The 19,434-nt window shown below is 40.2% G+C and overlaps 1 protein-coding gene across 1 annotated transcript in view; it reads right to left on the bottom strand.

Moving 5' to 3' along the window:
- LOC115213265 (pregnancy zone protein) overlaps positions 1-19,434 on the bottom strand; it is a 148,459-nt gene that overhangs the window by 93,992 nt on the left and 35,033 nt on the right. The window contains exons 8-11 of the mRNA XM_029782199.2: positions 16,884-16,989; positions 14,706-14,823; positions 11,353-11,468; positions 2,337-2,501 (exon numbers count right to left, since the gene is read on the bottom strand). Coding sequence (XP_029638059.1) covers positions 2,337-2,501; positions 11,353-11,468; positions 14,706-14,823; positions 16,884-16,989 — 505 coding nt within the window. The remainder of the gene's footprint in view (positions 1-2,336; positions 2,502-11,352; positions 11,469-14,705; positions 14,824-16,883; positions 16,990-19,434) is intronic.

Genomic DNA, 19,434 nt, shown 5'->3' with positions numbered 1-19,434 from the left:
GGGGATCGATGTAATCGACTTAATCCTTTTGTACGTCCTTGTTTGTCCCCTCTATGTTTAGCCCCTTGTGGGGCAATAAAGAAATAGCAAACTGTATGGAAGCTCGTCATATAGATGTGTGTGGGGGTGAGTTTGTATGTGTGCGCACATGTGTGTGTGTGCACGCATGTGATTGTGTGCACACATGTTTGTGTGAGTGTGTGTTTGTGTACATAGCCCTACTGCACTACTTGACAACTGCTGTTGATTTGTTCATGTCTTCGTAAATTAGCAGTTTTGGAAAAGATACTGACAGAACAGGTATCAAGCCTAATAATGTAAATACTGATTTTTAGTTGATTTATCCAACTAAACCCTTCAAGGTGGTACCCCAGCATTGCTGAAATTCAACAACTGAAACAGGTAAAAGATAACAGATATTGGCCTCTAACTTAGAATTCGACCATCTCAACACCCAAAATTACCTCTATTAAAGGGTTAAAATTAATAGAGGTGCAGGCATGGCTACGTTGTGAAGAAGTTCACTTCTCAACTAGATGGTCTCAAGTTCACTCCCACTACATGGCATTTTGGGGCTTATGTCTTCCACTACAGACCCAGATTAACCAATGCCTTGAGCTGTGAATGTAGTTAGTGTTGATGTCACCTGTTTGAGTTCCATATTGAGATATACAATATCAGAAACTGAAGGGCCTCCAAGAAAAAAAATTTACAAAGCCCTAAGACAGGAAGGGGTCATGAGATTTCTTTTATTTTTTTTCTTTCTGTTTTTGTTACTTTAGGGAGGAGTTTGTCAGATATTCAAGGGCTTTTTCCATGATTCTCTGGACCCCATGAAACCCCTCCCTTATAGACTCTACCTTAAATGAAAGCTAGACAAATTAAATCAAATAAACTAAAACCTCTTTTACACTCTACTTTGAGCCAAAAGTCTAATTAAACCAAAACTTATGTAGATTTTCAAAGCACTATAAGCTGCATGGTTCAGTGGTTAGGGCGTTGGGCTCATAATTATGAGGTAGTAAGTTCAATTCCTGGACTGGACTGTGTGTTGTGCTCTTGGGCAAGACACTTTATTTCACATTGCTCCTGTTCACTCAGCTGCAGAAATGAGTTGCAATGTCAGTGGTGCCAAGCTGTATCAGCCTTTGCCTTTCACTTGAATAACATTAGTGGTGAGTAGAGGGGAAGCTGGTATGCATCAGTAACTGCTGGTCTTCCATAAAACAACTTTGCCCAATCTTGTGCCTCGGAGGGTAATTTCAGGGTCATTCATGACTGAAGGGAGTCTTTATAGGCTGCAAGTACAAGACTCTTCCACAAATAAGATACTAGTTCATTGCAGTGCTGCTGGTACTCATTTTTTGTGTACCTGAGCAATGTGAAATTAAGTACCTTAAGTACACAAAGTGTTACCCAGTCCAGGTATTGAATCCACGACCTGATGGTGGTTAGCCAACTACCCTAAATGCTAAGATTTAAAAAAATATTTTTTTATTTATGCACCCTTTTCAAGCCTAGCCAGGCTCATGGGCTCAGTTTTCCGGTTTCTGTGGTGCATGTGTTCCCCCCAGCTGGACGTGGATGCCAGTCCATCACAGCGTTACTCAAGAAACAGGAAGAGAGAGTGAGAGAAAGTTGGGGCAAAAGAGTACAACAGGGGTCGCCACCACCCCCTGCTGGAGCCTCATGGAGCTTTTAGGTGTTTTCGCTCAATAAGCACACACAATGCCCGGTCTGGGAATTGAAACCGTGATCCTCTGACTGTGAGTCCACTGCCCTGACCACTGGGCCATTGCACCTCCACAAATGCTAAGAAATGTGCTGAAAACAAGGAGCAATTTGTAATTAATTTCTTTTCTGCCTAAAGATGCTTGCAAGTCACACACATATAAATACACCCATCTTAAAATGTACTACTCATGGCTATGTGGTTAAGAAGAGCACAACACGTTAGCCAAATGTCTTCTAGTATAGCTTCAGGCTTACCAAAGCCTTGTGAGTGTATTTGGTAGACAGAAACTCTCTCTCTCTCTCTCTCTCTCTCTCTCTCTCTCTGTGTGTGTGTGTGTGTGTGTGGTGTGTTGTGTGTGTGTGTGTGTGTGTGTGTGTGTGTGTGTGTGTGTGTGTGTGTGTGTGTATTTACCCTGACACCTCTGCTTGACAGCAAGTGTTGGTTTGATTACATCTCCATAACATAGAGGTTCAGCGAAAGAACCAAACTTTAAAAAAGTAAGTACTGAGAGTGATTTATTTAACTAAACACCTTCAAGGCAATTACCCCAGCATGGCTACTGTCCTATGACTGAAACAAGTATAAGATAATTGATACAAACCGTGATTCTTAATCTCTTAACACTGGACTTCTGAGCAGGTATTAAAGCATTTATCATGCCATTTTCATCAGTTATATAATTATTTAATGTTCCATTAGTATCTTTTATCTGAACCTCAATGTCAATGTTAGGTACAGGCTTTTTATCTGGGGTGGTTACAATGATCTGAAGAAAAGAACAAAAAGATAAATATACAAAAAAAACAAACAAAACAAATCGTAAAACGACTTTGACACAGTATTTCTGTAAAAGCCCTGAAGAAAGCAATTCACATATATGATGCTAGTTTTTGTATGATATTAGTTCTGTATACATCATATTCTAAGTGAACTCTGAATATTATCATGTGAATACATCGGGCGCAGGAGTGGCTGTGTGGTAAGTAGCTTGCTTACCAACTACATGGTTGCGGGTTCAGTCCCACTGCGTGGCACCTTGGGCAAGTGTCTTCTGTTATAGCCTCAGGCCGACCAAAGCCTTGTGAGTGGATTTGGTAGACGGAAACTGAAAGAAACCCATCATATATATGTATATGTATATATATGTATATATGTATATATGTATATGTGGAGGCGCAATGGCCCAGTGGTTAGGGCAGCGGACTCGTGGTCGTAGGATCGCGGTTTCGATTCCCAGACCGGGCGTTGTGAGTGTTTATCGAGCGAAAACACCTAAAGCTCCACGAGGCTCCGGCAGTGGATGGTGTGATCCCTGCTGTACTCTTTCAACACCACAACTTTCTCTCACTCTTACTTCCTGTTTCTGTTGTACCTGTATTTCAAAGGGCCGGCCTTGTCACTATCGTTGTCACGCTGAATATCTCCGAGAATTACTTAAGGGTACACGTGTCTGTGGAGTGCTCAGCCACTTACACGTTAATTTCACGAGCAGGCTGTTCCGTTGATCGGATCACCGGAACCCTCGTCGTCGTAACCGACGGAGTGCTTCATATGTATATGTATATATATGTGTGTGTGTGTGTGTGTGTGTGTTTGTGCCCCAACACCGCTTCCTATTCTTAAACATACTACATTTAATTGGTCATTAACAAAGCAGTCTTCTTCAAAGTGGAGTCCAGTAACTGCCAATATTTACAGAGTAGGAAATTTGTTGATTGACATGGCAGTGAGTGTGCATGCGTGTGTGTGCCTGTGTGTGTGTGTGTGTGTGTGTTTTATGATCATCATCATTGTTGTTGTTTAACACCCTCCTTCCATGCTGGCATGGGTTGAATTGTTTGACAGTTGGCCATGCAGGAACCTGCACCATGCTTCTGTCTGTTTTGGCATAGTTTTACAGCTGGATGCCCTTCCTAACACCGACCACTCCACAGAGTGGGTGGTGTTAGGAAGGACATCATATATGTATATGCGTATATATGCATATATCATCATCATCATCATCATCATCATTGTTTAATGTCCACTTTCCATGCTGGCATGGGTTGGATGGTTTGACTGAGGACTGGTGAGTCAGATGGCCGCACCAGTCTCCAATCTGATCTGGCAGAGTTTCTACAGCTGGATGCCCTTCCTAACGCCAACCACTCCGAGAGTGTAGTGGGTGCTTTTACGTGCCACCAGCATGAAGGCCAGTTAGGCGGTACTGGCAACGGCCATACTCAAATAGTGTTTTTACATGTCACCTTCACAGGAGCCAGTCCAGTGGCACTGGCAATGCCCTCACTCGAATGTTGTTTTTCACATGCCACCGGCACAAATGCCAGTAAGGCAACGCTAGTAATGATCACGGTTGAATGGTGCTTTTTATGTGCCACCAGCACGAGGGCCAGTCAGCAGCCCTGGCAACGATCATGCTCGGATGCTCTCTTAGCATTCCACTAGCATGGATGCCAGTCATGCAGTGCTGTCATTGAATTTGTTTTCGATTTCACTTGCCTCAACAGATTTTCACAAGCAGAGTGTATTGTCCAATGAAAGAAAGGTACATCTAAGTGGGCTGGTTACACTGGCATAGGCCATGGGTTATGGTCTCACTTGGCTTGCCAGGTCTTCTCAAGCACAGCATATTTCCAAAGGTCTCGGTCACTAGTCATTGCGTTGGTGAGGCCTAATGTTCAATGGTCGTGCTTCACTGACACAGGTGTTTTTTATGTGGCACCAACATGAGTATTTTTATATGGTCCCAGAATCTGAAAGCCCATGAGATAGGGACCCCTCAACTGGCAGAGGGACATGCCTGTATATATATAGATGGCCACAATTTTACTTAGTTTAATATGTCTTCTGTGCCATAGCTAATCATCTGAAGTCTCAGCTCCTTGTCATCTACTCAGTGAGGCCTAGCATCTGAAGCTCCTCTCTCACAACTTCACCCCATGTCTAATTGGGTTTGCCTCTTCCACATTTTCCCTCCACAATTAGAAATTGGCACTTCTTTATGCAGTTATTCTTATCCATATGCATCACATGACCCTACTAGTGCAGTCTTCTCTCTTGCACACTACATCTGATATCTCTATACCTAATTTTTCTCTTAAATCATTTACACTCTGTCATGCCTGCACACTAACATTACCATTCCAGTGGAGCATGCTGGTTTTATTTCTTTCAAACCTTAACATGCCTCAGTAGTCATAGACCATGTCTCACGACCATGTAGCATAGCTGTTCATATTGGCATTATATGATTTTACTTTCACACTGAGAGAGAGGCCATTTCTTACCAACAAAGGTGGCAGCTCTCTGAACTTTTTCCAGCTAGTTCTTATTCTAGCAGCTACACTTTCAGCGCTTCTTTCTCCACTGCTAACCTGGTCACCTAGGTAATGGAAACTATCTACTACTTTTAAGGACAGCCCTAGACATTTGAGGGAGTCTGTTTTCTGTACATTCCTAATGTTTATTGTACCTGTATCCCTGCCACACACAATGACTTATTTAACATTCGTGTGTGTGTGTGTGTGTACACACACACACAAAGGAATGCTCAAAAATTCCTGGCCTTAAGGGTATTGTGAAAGGCCTGGTTGTAGATCCAACCTTCTAAATTCTTTGACAGGGCTTAGAAAGACTGGAGAGTCACTGTAATAAGTGTGTAAATTTGAGAGAGGAATATGTTGAATAAAATAATTAATAACTGTTTCACCTGTATCTTCTTTTACCCAAATCCAGGAACTTTTCAGCACTCCCTTATGTGTGTGTGTGTATGTGTGTGTGTGTGAGTGTGTGAGTGAGTGTGTATGTGTATGCATGCATGTGTGTGTGTATGTATGTATGTGTGTGTGTGTGTATATATATATATAATGTGAAATAGAAAGATGAATAATCTTGTAGTAGATTAATCAAAATTTAAACCGATACCTAGTAGCAAAAATCACAGCAGTGAACAGCACGGTTGGAGGTACAACCATCTGGCGTTGCAACCGTGCGTTGGTGCGGATAATTGAAATTAAAACATTATTGGTGAATTGAAGAAATGGAGCTGAACGCAGATTGAACAGAAATCGTTTTATTTCATTCTACACGTGTTTCGAAAGGCACAAATTACCAAAATCCGATTGAATAATGGGACCATATTGTGTCTTTCTCTTCAGGAAGAAAAAAAGGAATCCGTTGGAAAAACAAAAACAGAACAGAGGCAGAGCAAAAAACAAATCGAACTGTGCTCCTAAGAGCCCATGGCGAAACCGTTTATCAGTGTATGTTGAGAACCGGTGGCTGAAGAATTCAACAGGTCAGGCATCGGTCAACCATGTGGGTGAGGGTGTATAGATGTTCTTTGTGACCGATAATAAAGTTCTGACTATTTAAAGAATATTGGATGTTTTATAAGGGGCGAGAAAAAATCTACTTAGAGACGTGTGTGTGTGTATACTGTTCTATATATGTGTGTGTTGGCGTAGGGGTAGAAAACATTTTTGTGTACGTGTGTGCGTTTGATCGTTCGGCTGTCAGTGGCTACTGCCGTGATAACCGTTGGGTGGCAGAAAGAAAAAATAAAGAAATTATATATATATATTATGTTTTATGTGTGTGTGTGGTGTGTTCATCCAAGCCTGCCTTGACAAGGAACCCCCCGCTGTGAAAGACAAGCCCCGTTTGTCCTACAGGATTATTTCCCTTGCAGTGGTTAATTGTAGATATCTTAAAATCTATTTCAGAATTTGTTACCAAGGCTATGGGTGCCGGTCTTGTTTATAAACGCTATTTAAAGGCGATAAGTGTAACGCCGCCAATGGGGGCATCGAAAAGCCGACTGTAAGAGCCCGTTTACCATCCGGCCTCTGGCAAACAAAATATGGAAGAGTTCGGAGACACAAAGGTTGCACTGTCTTCTGCCCCTATCAAATGGGAGGGCCACCGACAAAATTGACCATTCCAGCCTATAGCTTAAGTTCGCATCCTTCAGTCGCCATATTAGCTTACTGAGCCCGTGGTCTGGCGCTTGTTCACGTCCCGAAAAGTTGCGTAATGGTTGGAGACACGCAAAGACAATCTTGAGGATGATGCCCCTATATAAGTGAAGGCATCTGAGTCCGTGTAAACCTTGCATTGGTAGACGGCGTTTTTGATCTTGGAGTTCGCCGACGTGAATCTTACTCTGCTAGGATTGGTTTCTGAAATTAGAACTGCGTTCCTGTCACTATATCGTTCCGAGACCTGCAGCCGCTTACTACTCTATTTTCCACTACGTCACTATTACTATAGGAATAACCCCTGATTCTCCACTATCTATCAGAGTGCTGTCATTGCTACTGCCCGTGGTACTGCTATTGCGGAAATGATGCTGGGGATGCTAAAGGGGCTCTCTACCTTTACAGTGACACATAATCTCAGCTCCAGCCAGGAGTACCCACGAGGGGTATAGTTATAAATAGGGGTGTTGTGTTGATGGTAACAATGGGAGTAGGGTAGAGAGCCCCTTTAGCATCCCCAGCATCATTTCCCGCAATAGCAGTACCACGGGCAGTAGCAATGACAGCACTCTGATAGATAGTGGAGAATCAGGGGTTATTCCTATAGTTAATAGTGACGTAGTGGAAAATAGAGTAGTAAGCGGCTGCAGGTCTCGGAACGAATATAGTGACAGGAACGCAGTTCTAATTTCAGAAACCAATCCTAGCAGAGTAAGATTCACGTCGGCGAACTCCAAGATCAAAAACGCCGTCTACCAATGCAAGGTTTACACGGACTCAGATGCCTTCACTTATATAGGGGCATCATCCTCAAGATTGTCTTTGCGTGTCTCCAACCATTACGCAACTTTTCGGGACGTGAACAAGCGCCAGACACGGGACTCAGTAAGCTAATATGGCGACTGAAGGATGCGAACTTAAGCTATAGGCTGGAATGGTCAATTTTGTCGGTGGCCCTCCCATTTGATAGGGGCAGAAGACAGTGCAACTTTGTGTCTCCAAACTCTTCCATATTTTGTTTGCCAGAGGCCGGATGGTAAACAGGCTCTTACGTCGGCTTTTCGATGCCCCCATTGGCGGCGTTACACTTATCTGGCCTTTAAATAGCGTTTATAACAAGACCGGCACCCATAGCCCTTGGTAACAAATTCTGAAATAGATTTTAAGATATCTACATTAACCACTGCAAGGGAAATTACTCCTGTAGGACAAACGGGGCTTGTTCTTTCACAGCGGGGGGTTTCCTTGTCAAGGCAGGCTTGGATGACACACACAACACACATAAAACATAATATATATATATAATTTTTTATTTTTTTTCTTTCTGCCACCCAACGGTTATCACGGCAGTAGCCACTGACAGCCGAACGATCAAACGCACACACGTACACAAAAATGTTTTCTACCCCTACGCCAACACACACATATATAGAACAGTATACACACACACACGTCTCTAAGTAGATTTTTTCTCGCCCCTTATAAAACATCCAATATTCTTTAAATAGTCAGAACTTTATTATCGGTCACAAAGAACATCTATACACCCTCACCCACATGGTTGACCGATGCCTGACCTGTTGAATTCTTCAGCCACCGGTTCTCAACATACACTGATAAACGGTTTCGCCATGGGCTCTTAGGAGCACAGTTCGATTTGTTTTTTTGCTCTGCCTCTTTCTGTTTTTGTTTTTCCAACGGATTTCCTTTTTTCTTCCTGAAGAGAAAGACACAATATGGTCCCTTATTCAATCGGATTTTGGTAATTTGTGCCTTTCGAAACACGTGTAGAATGAAATAAAACGATTTCTGTTCAATCTGCGTTCAGCTCCATTTCTTCAATTCACCAATATGTTTTATATATTATATATATATATATATATATATATATATGTGTGTGTGTGTGTGTTTGTGTATATATATATGTATATATATAATGCCATGCATCCTCTTCCAAGTAAGTTTTATCTTAATAATTCTGATGTGCACTCTACTATCTTTTTACTCCTTTGTTTTTCTCTCTTTCTCTCTCTTATTCTTTTACATCCTCTTCTCCCATTATTCTATCCTATTACTCCTTCATTTTTCTCTCTTATTCTTCTATCTCCCCTTCTCCCCCTCCTGTTTTTTCTCACTTATCCTATCTCTAATTTTTTTCCTCATCCCTTCACAGTTCTCTGTCTGTCACTCTCTCTCCCTCACTCTTCCTCCCTTGCTCCCACGTGACCATTGGCTATCTTTCTTCTCCTAATTTGTGTTTCTTTCTTTCTCTCCATTGTAGCTGGATCAAGGAAGACGTGTTCTTGTCTGTCTCCTGTCCAAGCTTGATTTATGTGTTCACCACCACAACTTCATTTAGGCTTAGCAGCCTTCATGTTTGTTTTCACTGTCCTGTTTGTGTTACCAATTTTGACCCTCCGCAAAATCCCAAATTTTATTTAATTTAATTTGAGGTAGCAACTGTTTTATTGAAAGCATATAATATTGTTAAATGCTCGAAATACAGGAGTAGAAAAATAGCCAACAACTGATGAAGGGTCATTCTTTGCATTGCTTGTCTTGTTTTCCATCTGTGTCTTTCATTGTTCGAAAAAATAATTCATATTCTTTGTACTCGTACTGCGTACTTTTTGTTGTATACGTTTCGTGATGTCCTGTATGCATATATATATTATATATATATATATCATCATCATCATCATCATCGTTTAGCGTCCGCTTTCCATGCTAGCATGGGTTGGACGGGTCAACTGGGGTCTGTGAAGCTGGAAGGCTTCGTCAGGCCCAGTCAGATCTGGCAGTGTTTCTACGGCTGGATGCCCTTCCTAACGCCAACCACTCCGCGAGTGTAGTGGGTGTTTTTTACGTGCCACCTGCACAGGTGCCAGACAGAGCTGGCGAATGGCCACGAACGGATGGTGCTTTTACGTGTCACCGGCACGGGGCCAGGCGATGCTGGCAACGGCCACGAACGGACGGTGCTTTTACGTGTCACCGGCATGGGGGCCAGCCGAGGCTGGCAACGGACGCGAACGGATGGTGCTTTTACGTGCCACCGACACGGTTGCCAGACAGAGCTGGCCACCGTGATCACCGTGACCGATCAGGCTATCAGATGTTGCTACACATCGCTGCTCACAATGCGCTTCGCATTGTTTTAGCCTTCAAATGACGCCACTCCGCTGGCTAAGCGAGCAGGCCAACAGAAGAAAGAGTGAGAGAAAGTTGCGGTGAAAGAGTACAGCAGGGATCCCCACCACCCCCTGCCGGAGCCTCGTGGAGCTTTAGGTGTTTTCGCTCAATAAACACTCACAACGCCTGGTCTGGGAATCAAAACCGCGATCCTACGACCGCGAGTCCGCTGCCCTAACCACTGGGCCATTGCGCCTCCACATATATATATATATATATATATATATATATATATATATACATATATATATATAAGTATACATGTAAGTATTTACATATACATATGTATATATACACCCATTGTATGTATATGTATATGTATGTATGTATGTATGTATGTATGTATGTATGTATGTATGTATGTATGTATGCACCACTGGATGTGTAATGTCAGTGTGCATACTCAACAGAGTGTAAGTACCTTAGTACCTTGAGAAAAAAGATGGAGTTTCATTGGACACTAAACTCTGCTTGCAAAGGTCTGTTGAGGCAAGTGAAATCGAAATCAAATCTAATGACAGCACCGCATGACTGTCATCCATGCTAGTGGAGTGCTAAGAGCACCATCCGAACATGATCGTTACCAGCGTTGCTTTACTGGCACTTGTGCCAGTGACACGTGAAAAACAACATTTGAGCAAGGTCATTGCCAGTGCCGCTGGACTGACTTCTGTGCAGGTGGCACATAAAAAACACCATCTGAGTGTGGTCGCTGCCAGTACCACCTGACTGGGCCTCATGCCGGTAGCATGTAAAAGCACCCACTACACTCTCAGAGTGGTTGGCGTTAAGAAGGGCACCATGTCACACAAGCAGAAGAACCCAGTCATGGTTGTCAGACAATTTCTGCAACCACATCACCCCTAACATCTGGCCACCTAAATCCCCAGACTGCAGCCCCCTTGATTATTATGTGTGGAGCATAGCTGAGTGAGAGACCAACAAAACTCCTCATAACACCAAAGATGAACTCAAGGCAAGGATTATGGCAGCATTCACCAACTTAAACAAGGAAACCGTCCAGAAGAGTTGTAAGAGATTCCAAAGTCAGCTGGAGGCTGTGATTGAAGCCAATGGCGATTTTATTGAATAAATTTACCCTTTACTATTTCAAGATATTTTTATGTAATTTTGGTAAACATATCTCTTAAAATGAGATGTCAGTGTTAATTTCATTTTTGTGTAATTAAGGCAACAATATATTCACCGCACCCTGTATACGTATATTACACACACACACACATATATATTTGTATAAACACACATACACATACATGGAAATTTTCCTACATTTATTAATAGACCATATTTTATTAGAGAATAAAGAATACATTGATTGGAAAAAATACAAAGAGAAAAAATATTAGGAAGCTACCATCTGCTTTACATTTGCATCTAATCAAGCTGCTTGAAAACAAAATTATAAAATTCATAAAATTTACTTACTTTTAAATATTGTGGGAAGCCAGGTTTGAAATATTCGCTTGCATAAGGATGCATTTCTAGTTCATAGTTCTGTAATTTAATGGGAAGCTGATCGTTCTTCTCAGTTTTGGTAATACCTTAGAATAAAATATTAGAAATCTTGAATGAAATTAAACACAAATTATTTTATGACAGAACTTCATGTAATAAAAATAGCAGCCACTGTTTCAGTCAGGTGCCAACGAAACCCCTACATCTGACTTCTCCAGGAAAATGTACTGCACTCCATCAAGTCTTCCAGTAGTCTCTTTTATATATATATATGCAAAATCATCCGAACGTGGCCGTAGCCAGTGCCGCATAGACTGGCCTCCGTGCTTTGGGGACGTAACAAACACCATCCGATCGTGGCCGTCCGCCAGCCTCATCTGGCACCTGTGTCGGTGGCACATAAAAACACCATCCGAGCGTGGCCGTCTGCCAGCCTCGTCTGGCACCTACCAGCCTCATCTGGACCTGTGTCGGTGGCACATAAAAACACCATCCGAGCGTGGCCGTCTGCCAGCCTCGTCTGGCACCTGTGTCGGTGGCACATAAAAACACCATCCGAGCGTGGCCGTTCGCCAGCCTCGTCTGGCACCTGTGTCGGTGGCACATAAAATCACCCACTACACTCTCGGAGTGGTTGGCGTTAGGAAGGGCATCCAGCTGTAGAAACACTGCCAGATCTGACTGGCCTGGTGCAGCCTTCGGGCTCCCCAGACCCCAGTTGAACCGTCCAACCCATGCTAGCATGGAAAACGGACGCTAAATGATGATGATGATGATGATGATGATGTATATGTACTTGCGTATATACCAAATATACGTTTTATTTATTATTTTGCACATAATTTAATCATTGTTATATATTTTATCTTATATTAATCTTTCTATAATATGTAATTTTTCTAAATGGTATAATTTAATTTTTCATAATTGAATGGATAAAAGGTGTTTTTTTTCTAATTTATATATATATATATATATATATATATATATATGTATATTATATTTTGTGAAATTTGATTTAGTATTTGTAAATTGAATTTTTCCCTGTAAGTTTGGAATAATATTCCCTCATATTATTATTATTATTATGTGTGTGTGCGTGTGTGTGTATACATATGTAGGTGGGGGCTAAAAGTTCCTTTCTTTAAGAGTATCGTGAAAGACCTGGTGACCTGGTTGGAAGCCCAGTCTTCGAGTTCTTTTACAGGGCTTAGAAAAACTGAAGGGACTGCTGCAATAAAGGTGTGAATCTGAGAAAGGTATATGTTAAATAAAATCATAATTAATTGATCCTCCTATATTTTCTTTTACCCAAAGCCAGGAACTGTTCAGCACCCCCTTGGGTGTATATGTGCGTGTGTGTGTGTGTGTGTGTGTGTGTGTGTGTGTGTATGTGTATGTGTGTGCACATAGTATGTAGATAGGGTTATAGCCAAAGCTGTGTCCTCATAAAGCACATCTGAATATTCCAGTTCCCCAAAGTATGCCCATAGATGTTATGTGTGTATATATATATATATATGTATATATATATATATATATGTATTATTCAAAGAAATTCCAACTCTGTTTTTTACGTTTTATTTATATTCTTTATAATATTAATGTAGAATATAGAATATATAGTATAAATAATATATATATAGTAAAATGAAATGAAGTATTGATTGTCTTATTGAATAAATGAAATGTTGAATATAAAATATTAAGGGACTAGTGTACTTTAATGCGTTATAGCAGTCTTCAAGGTCCCAGGTTGTGACAGGAGTGTTTCAACTGTGTTTGACTGACAGTCTATTGTCCTTTATATATGTTCCTGTGGGCAGCAGTAGTAGTTGTATGGCTATTTTTAGAAATGATACTAAACCATATATATGACTGAGAGCTTCGAAAGTCCCGTCTGTGTTTTTTGTCGTCTTCTAAATGTTTCACGTTCTTGTCCCAGTTTGTGTATTTTTTTAACTTTTACATATATATATATATGCATTCTTTCCTTCTGGGGCTGGCCGATTCAGAGTGGATCTCAGAATTAAACAGCCGAAATCTGCGATGAGGAATCGGTTTCTGACTGAAGAATGAAGGCTTTGAATGACCCGTCTGTCTCTTATGTTTGTCCCTTCGTGTATTTCACGTTATTTATATATGTAAAGGTTTATATTATTATTATTATTATATATATATTGTTATATTTCGGAATGGTCATATTGCCAGTATAGCCAATAAAAACACACGCACTATATATTTGGTGTTATTTTGCTTCAGTGATATTTATTTTTTACATTAATCTTAATCTTATTTCGGCCAGAGTTCTTTCGTCACACTCCTGTGACCGCATCAGTGGTCCTTTGTTTACTTCTTTTGTATTTGTGTCTCTCCTTACTAAATACGAAAGAAGTAAACGAAAGAACTCTGGCCGAAATAAGATTAAGATTAATGTAAAAAATAAATATCACTGAAGCAAAATAACACCAAATATATAGTGCATGTGTTTTTATTGGCTACACTGGCAATATGACCATTCCGAAATATAACAATATCTGTTTCAACACACGACTTCACATAAAAAATCTTGCACAACAAATATTTAAACGTATTATTATATATATATATATATATATATACACACATACATGTGAGTGTGTGTGTGTGTGTGTGTGTGTGTATGTGTGTGTGCATGTGAGTGTGTGAAGGTACATGGCTTAGTGGTAAGGGCATTCCGTTCACGATCATAAGGTCAGGAGTTCAATTCCTGGTGATGCGTTGTGTCCTTGAACAAGACACTTTATTTCATGTTGCTCCAGCCCACTAAGCTGACAGTTTTCATTCAGATATAATAGAATACACAGGGAGTTCTAAATACTGCTTATTCATTATGCAACTTAAATCACATGATGGATGGATGGATGGAGACAGAAAGAGAGAGAGAGGCAGATAAATAGACAGATAGATAGATAGATAGATAGATAGATAGATAGATAGATAGATAGATAGATAGATAGATAGATAGATAAATAGATAGATAGGCAGGCAGGCAGGCAGGCAGACAGACAGACAGACAGACAGATAGGTAGGTAGGTAGGTAGGTAGGTAGATAGATGGTTGGCTAGGTTGATGGATGGATAGCTACACATGCACACACACATACATACATACATACACATACACACATGCATACATGCACATATGTAAAAACATAGATATATGCATACACTTGCACACGCACTAGTCTACGTGTACATTACATTCTTAACCAAAAATAGTCAACAATGTTTTAAATGCATAATCTTATACACAATAAACAATATAAAACTGTAAAAACTTACCAGTTCCTTCTTCAACAATGGTAGCATGCACATGTAAGAAAACATGCCACAGAGAAATTGAAATATTTTTCAATTGAAGTTGGTCACTTTTAGCAGAATATTTTTTACATCCAGTGATCTAGGAATTATAAAGAGAAAATCTAAATTAATAAAACATCTGGAATATATATAGGCACAGGTATGGCTGTGTGGTAAGAAGTTTGCTTTCTAACAAAATGGTTCTGGGTTCAGTCCCACAGCATGGTACCTTGAGTAAGTGTCTTCAACTACAGCCCCGGGCCAGCCAGTGAAAGCCTTATGAGTGGGTCTGGTTGACAGAAATTGGAAGAAGCCCGTCATGTATATCTAGATGTGTGTGTGCATGTGTGTGTTTGTGTATGTGTGTGTATGTGTGCGTGTGTGTATGTGTGTGCATGTGTGTGTTATTGTGTGTGTGTGTGTGTGTGTGTGTGTGTGTGTGTGTGTGTGTGTGTGTGTGTGTTTGTGTGTGTGTGTGTGCATATGTTTGTCCTCTACCATTGCTGGTGTGTTTGACAGCAAAAGCCTGTCAAAAACTTGCTGGAAGCACATTTGTTGACAACCAGTGTTTGTTTGTTTATACCCCTGTAACTTAGTAGTTCGGCAAAAGAGACCAATAGAGTAAGTACTAGGATAAGCAAAAAATTAAGTATTGGGGTCCATTCGTTCAACTAAAAATTCTCAAGATAATGCCTCAGCATGGCTGTAGTCTAATGAGTGAAAACAAGTAAAGAAGAAATTTTAAAAAATCAACTCTTGCATCTTTTACCTTCTAACTTGTCTTGGTTGTTTGACTGATGCCATGCTAGAGCACTGCCTTGAAAGGTTTAGTCAAACAAATCGGCCCCAGTACTTATTTTTTAAGCCTGATGCTTATTCTATCAGTCTCTTTTACTGAACCAATAAGGTACAGGAACATAAACAAACCAACACCAGTTGATATGATGCAGCATTAGTGACAGAATATGAACTAGCAACCTATTGATCAGCAATCTGATATCTTACCAACTTATTCAACTATCATCTTAAAGAAATGACATGATTCAATTTCAACCAATCTGTTATCTGTATCAGGGTCTTTTTTTTTAAGCTGAAGCCATTTCTTTCTCCCAAACCCACCCCACACCGTAACACTGGTCAAGAATTAAGTTGCTGCATAGTTCCTTGAATTAATGGATGAAGGATGAAATAAACAAGTGCTTGACCTACCCAATATAGCAGCTAAGTCTCACTAAGAAAACTTAATTTTCAAAACCATGAATGATGAAAACTTGTGACATTCATGCTTTCAGATTTTAAACTTGAAATATGGGGACCACATATTTTAAATCATTAGTTTTAGACTATAATATACAGCCCTCAAGAAGCCCTGATATCAACCCATTAGATTTTTCTGTTTGGTCCATTTGGGAGACGAGGTTCTCAAGTACTCCTCATGCTTCACTCAATGTTCTGAAGGCAAAACTACACCAGGAATGGGCTTCAATTTCACAAGAACAGCTGCATACCACAAGTAAAGCATTTACACCAAGACTTAAGGCTGTGATTCTAAACAGAGGTAGTCATATTGAAAAAAGGTGGCATTGTCATAATTGTGTTTCTTTTACCATTGCATTGCAACACCCAGACTCGAAATATAACAAAGTATTTGGTAAAATTGAAAAAAGTCGATTGTTTTAATTTTGAGACACCCCATATAGATCTGCTACAGAATTAACAGGCTAAAATATGTTAAATATTCAAAGCTGTCTACATCCACCTGATTTAGACCTAACAGTAGTGGCTTCAAACACAATTTCATAGTGGCAGTTATAGTAGTGTAAATGATTACCAGTGAGAGTGTAATAACACTTGAAACAATTGTTTGGCCAAGCCTTCTTTTCCTGGCTGTGGTGAGGTTTCATATATATGATATGTTTACAATTGTCTAATAAATATAATTGATTTATTCATGTAGCAGTGGTTAAAATTTATGGGTATACCCCAAAGTAAAGTTTAGAAGGAGAAATAAACACTACTGACACATACATAATCAATGGTGCTTGACTAGATTGTAGAGACATAAGCTAATAGAAGAAAGAATATGATTATGATTTGAACAAACACAAGAAATGGCAAAATAATGCTATAAGGAAATAAGTAAAAGGAAAAGATTCTTACATATTCATTGAATGTAAAGCATGGCCTTTTATTTTCCGTTTCATATAAACCTACGATGCAGATTGTACCATTGAGTTTTCCATAGACAGGTTTCCCATAGGTATACCTAATAAAAACAAAAACAAAAATAATTTAGTCAGATTAGGCATAGGAGTAGGCATAGGAGTGGCTGTGTGGTAAGTAGCTTGCTTACCAACCACATGGTTCCAGGTTCAGTCCCACCGTTTGGCACCTTGGGCAAGTGTCTTCTACTCTAGCCTTGGGCCAACCAAAGCCTCGTGAGTGGATTTGGTAGACAGAAACTGAAAGAAGCCCATCATATATATGTTTATATATATGTATGTGTGTGTATGTGTTTGTGTGTCTGTGTTAGTCCCCCCAACATCACATGACAACCAATGCTGGTGTGTTTACATCCCCGTAACTTAGTGGTTCAGCAAAATGAGTCCGATAAAATAAGTACTAGGCTTACAAAGAATAAGTCCCGGGGTTGATTTGCTCAACTAAAGGCGGTGCTCCAGCATGGCCACAGTCAAATGACTGAAACAGGTAAAAGAGTAAAAGAGTAAATATTTTTTAAACATTTACCAAGATGCAAGCATAGCTGTTTGTTTCATTAAGATGTATGCTTTACAACCAAATAGCCTGTGGTTTTGTCCCATTGTACAGTAACTTGGGTTATGAATAATAATAATAATAATTGTGTACAGTGCTCAGGTGCACTACAACTCATCTAAAGTGTGTATATAATCAGGTGTAGTTTCGACGGATTTCGGGAAGCATGAGGGCCTTAAAGGATGCAGTGTCATGGCAGTCAACAACTGATGCAGGCAGTTTATTCCACGCTTCAGCAACCCTGAGCGTGAAAAAATGTTTCCGAAAGTCATGGGAGCTGTGCTGTTTTCTGACTTTGTAGGCATGTCCACGTGTGTTAGACACATGGAGATCAAAAAGGTGTTCAGTGTTGTTGTTGGTGAGGTGGTTGATAACCTTGTGGGTGTTTACCAAGTCCGTTGCCAGACACCGGAGCTTCAGTGAATCCATGCTCAGGGAAACAAGGCGCTCAGAATATGGTAGGTGTCTGATGGAGGGTATGCGTTTGGTTGCATGTCTCTGGACAGATTCCAGGAGGTCAATGTTCTGAGCAAGATAGGGATTCCAAACTGATGATGCGAATTCCAAGTGCGGTCGTACCATAGCTGTATACAGTTTTAAATAGATGGCTGGAGAGCGGTTAACAAAAGTATTGCTGAGTGATGCCAAGACACCCTCGGCCTTCTTGACAATTTTAGAGATATGCTTTGTCCAACGCAAATCACTGCTGACAGTGATGCCTAGGTCACGCTCGCAAGAGGATTTCTTGATATCAGTGTTGTGGAGGGAGTATGTGGACGCAGGGTTTTTTCTCCCAAAATGCATGGTGGTACACTTGTCCACAGCCAGTTTCAGTTGCCAGTCTATAATCTTCCATTATAGTCCTGAGTTGCCCTATGCACTGTGAGTGAATTTAGTAGATGGAACAGTAGGAAGTCTATTGCACACATGTGCATGCGAGTGTGTCTGTGTGAATGTTGCTTTTCTACACTAGTCAGCACTTGAGTGAGACAGTGATAATATTGACATCGTTCATATTCTGACCAATCACTCAGTGCTTTTGAAATCCTCTGGAATTAAAAGGATTAAGGAGAGCATTTGGTTGTAAATCTTGCCTCACATAACATCTTGTTTAACCAATGCTAGCACGAAATGTATATATATATATAGATAGAGAGAGAGAGAGAGAGAGAGAGTTTATGAGAGGTAATGGTGTCATTGAGACCCAAAGGTGTCCGGCAATGCTGAATAAGTGCTATAGATAGACCATAGTTAAGTTCTAGGTTTGGTGATTATGCAAATAAGGGGTTCAACGTTGGTCATATGTCAGCATATGTATATAAAATTTTTTTTTCGTAATGAGATAAGAATCTAAGGCTGTGTAGATTTTAGAACATTACTTAACCATCCTCTTACACCGTCTCCAATGAAGAGATATAATAAATATCCTGGAAACAGCTGTAAGATCTTCTATCTATAAATCTTCTATCATTACGAAAAAAATTTATATATATATGTATAAGTTCAGCAAAATTTAGATTCAGATGAATATGGTACCTAAGTTAAAGGTACCAGAATTTTATATGGTATTATCCATATAAATCAAATGGGGTGATTATAATCAAAATAAGCAACAAGGATATCCAAGGTAGATATAGAGCATGAAACAATTGTACTACTCTACCTTGGATATCCTTGTTGCTTATTTTGATATATATATATACACACACACACACATGTATGTATATACATATGTATGTATGTAGATAGATAGATATCATCATTTAACATCCCTTTTCCATGTTGGCATGGGTTGGATGGTTTGACCAGAGCTGGTAAGGCCAGGAGTCACACTTGGTCTCATTGTCTGTTCTGGCATGGTTTCTATGGCTGGATGCCCTTCCTAACACCAACCACTTTACAGAGTGTACTGGGTGCTTTTTATGTGGCACCAGCA

Source organism: Octopus sinensis, linkage group LG6 (genome assembly GCF_006345805.1).
Source record: "Octopus sinensis linkage group LG6, ASM634580v1, whole genome shotgun sequence".
Taxonomy (NCBI): domain Eukaryota; kingdom Metazoa; phylum Mollusca; class Cephalopoda; order Octopoda; family Octopodidae; genus Octopus; species Octopus sinensis.
The sequence above is the reverse complement of the archived record's forward strand: the minus strand, read 5'-3'. Positions and strand labels throughout refer to the sequence as shown.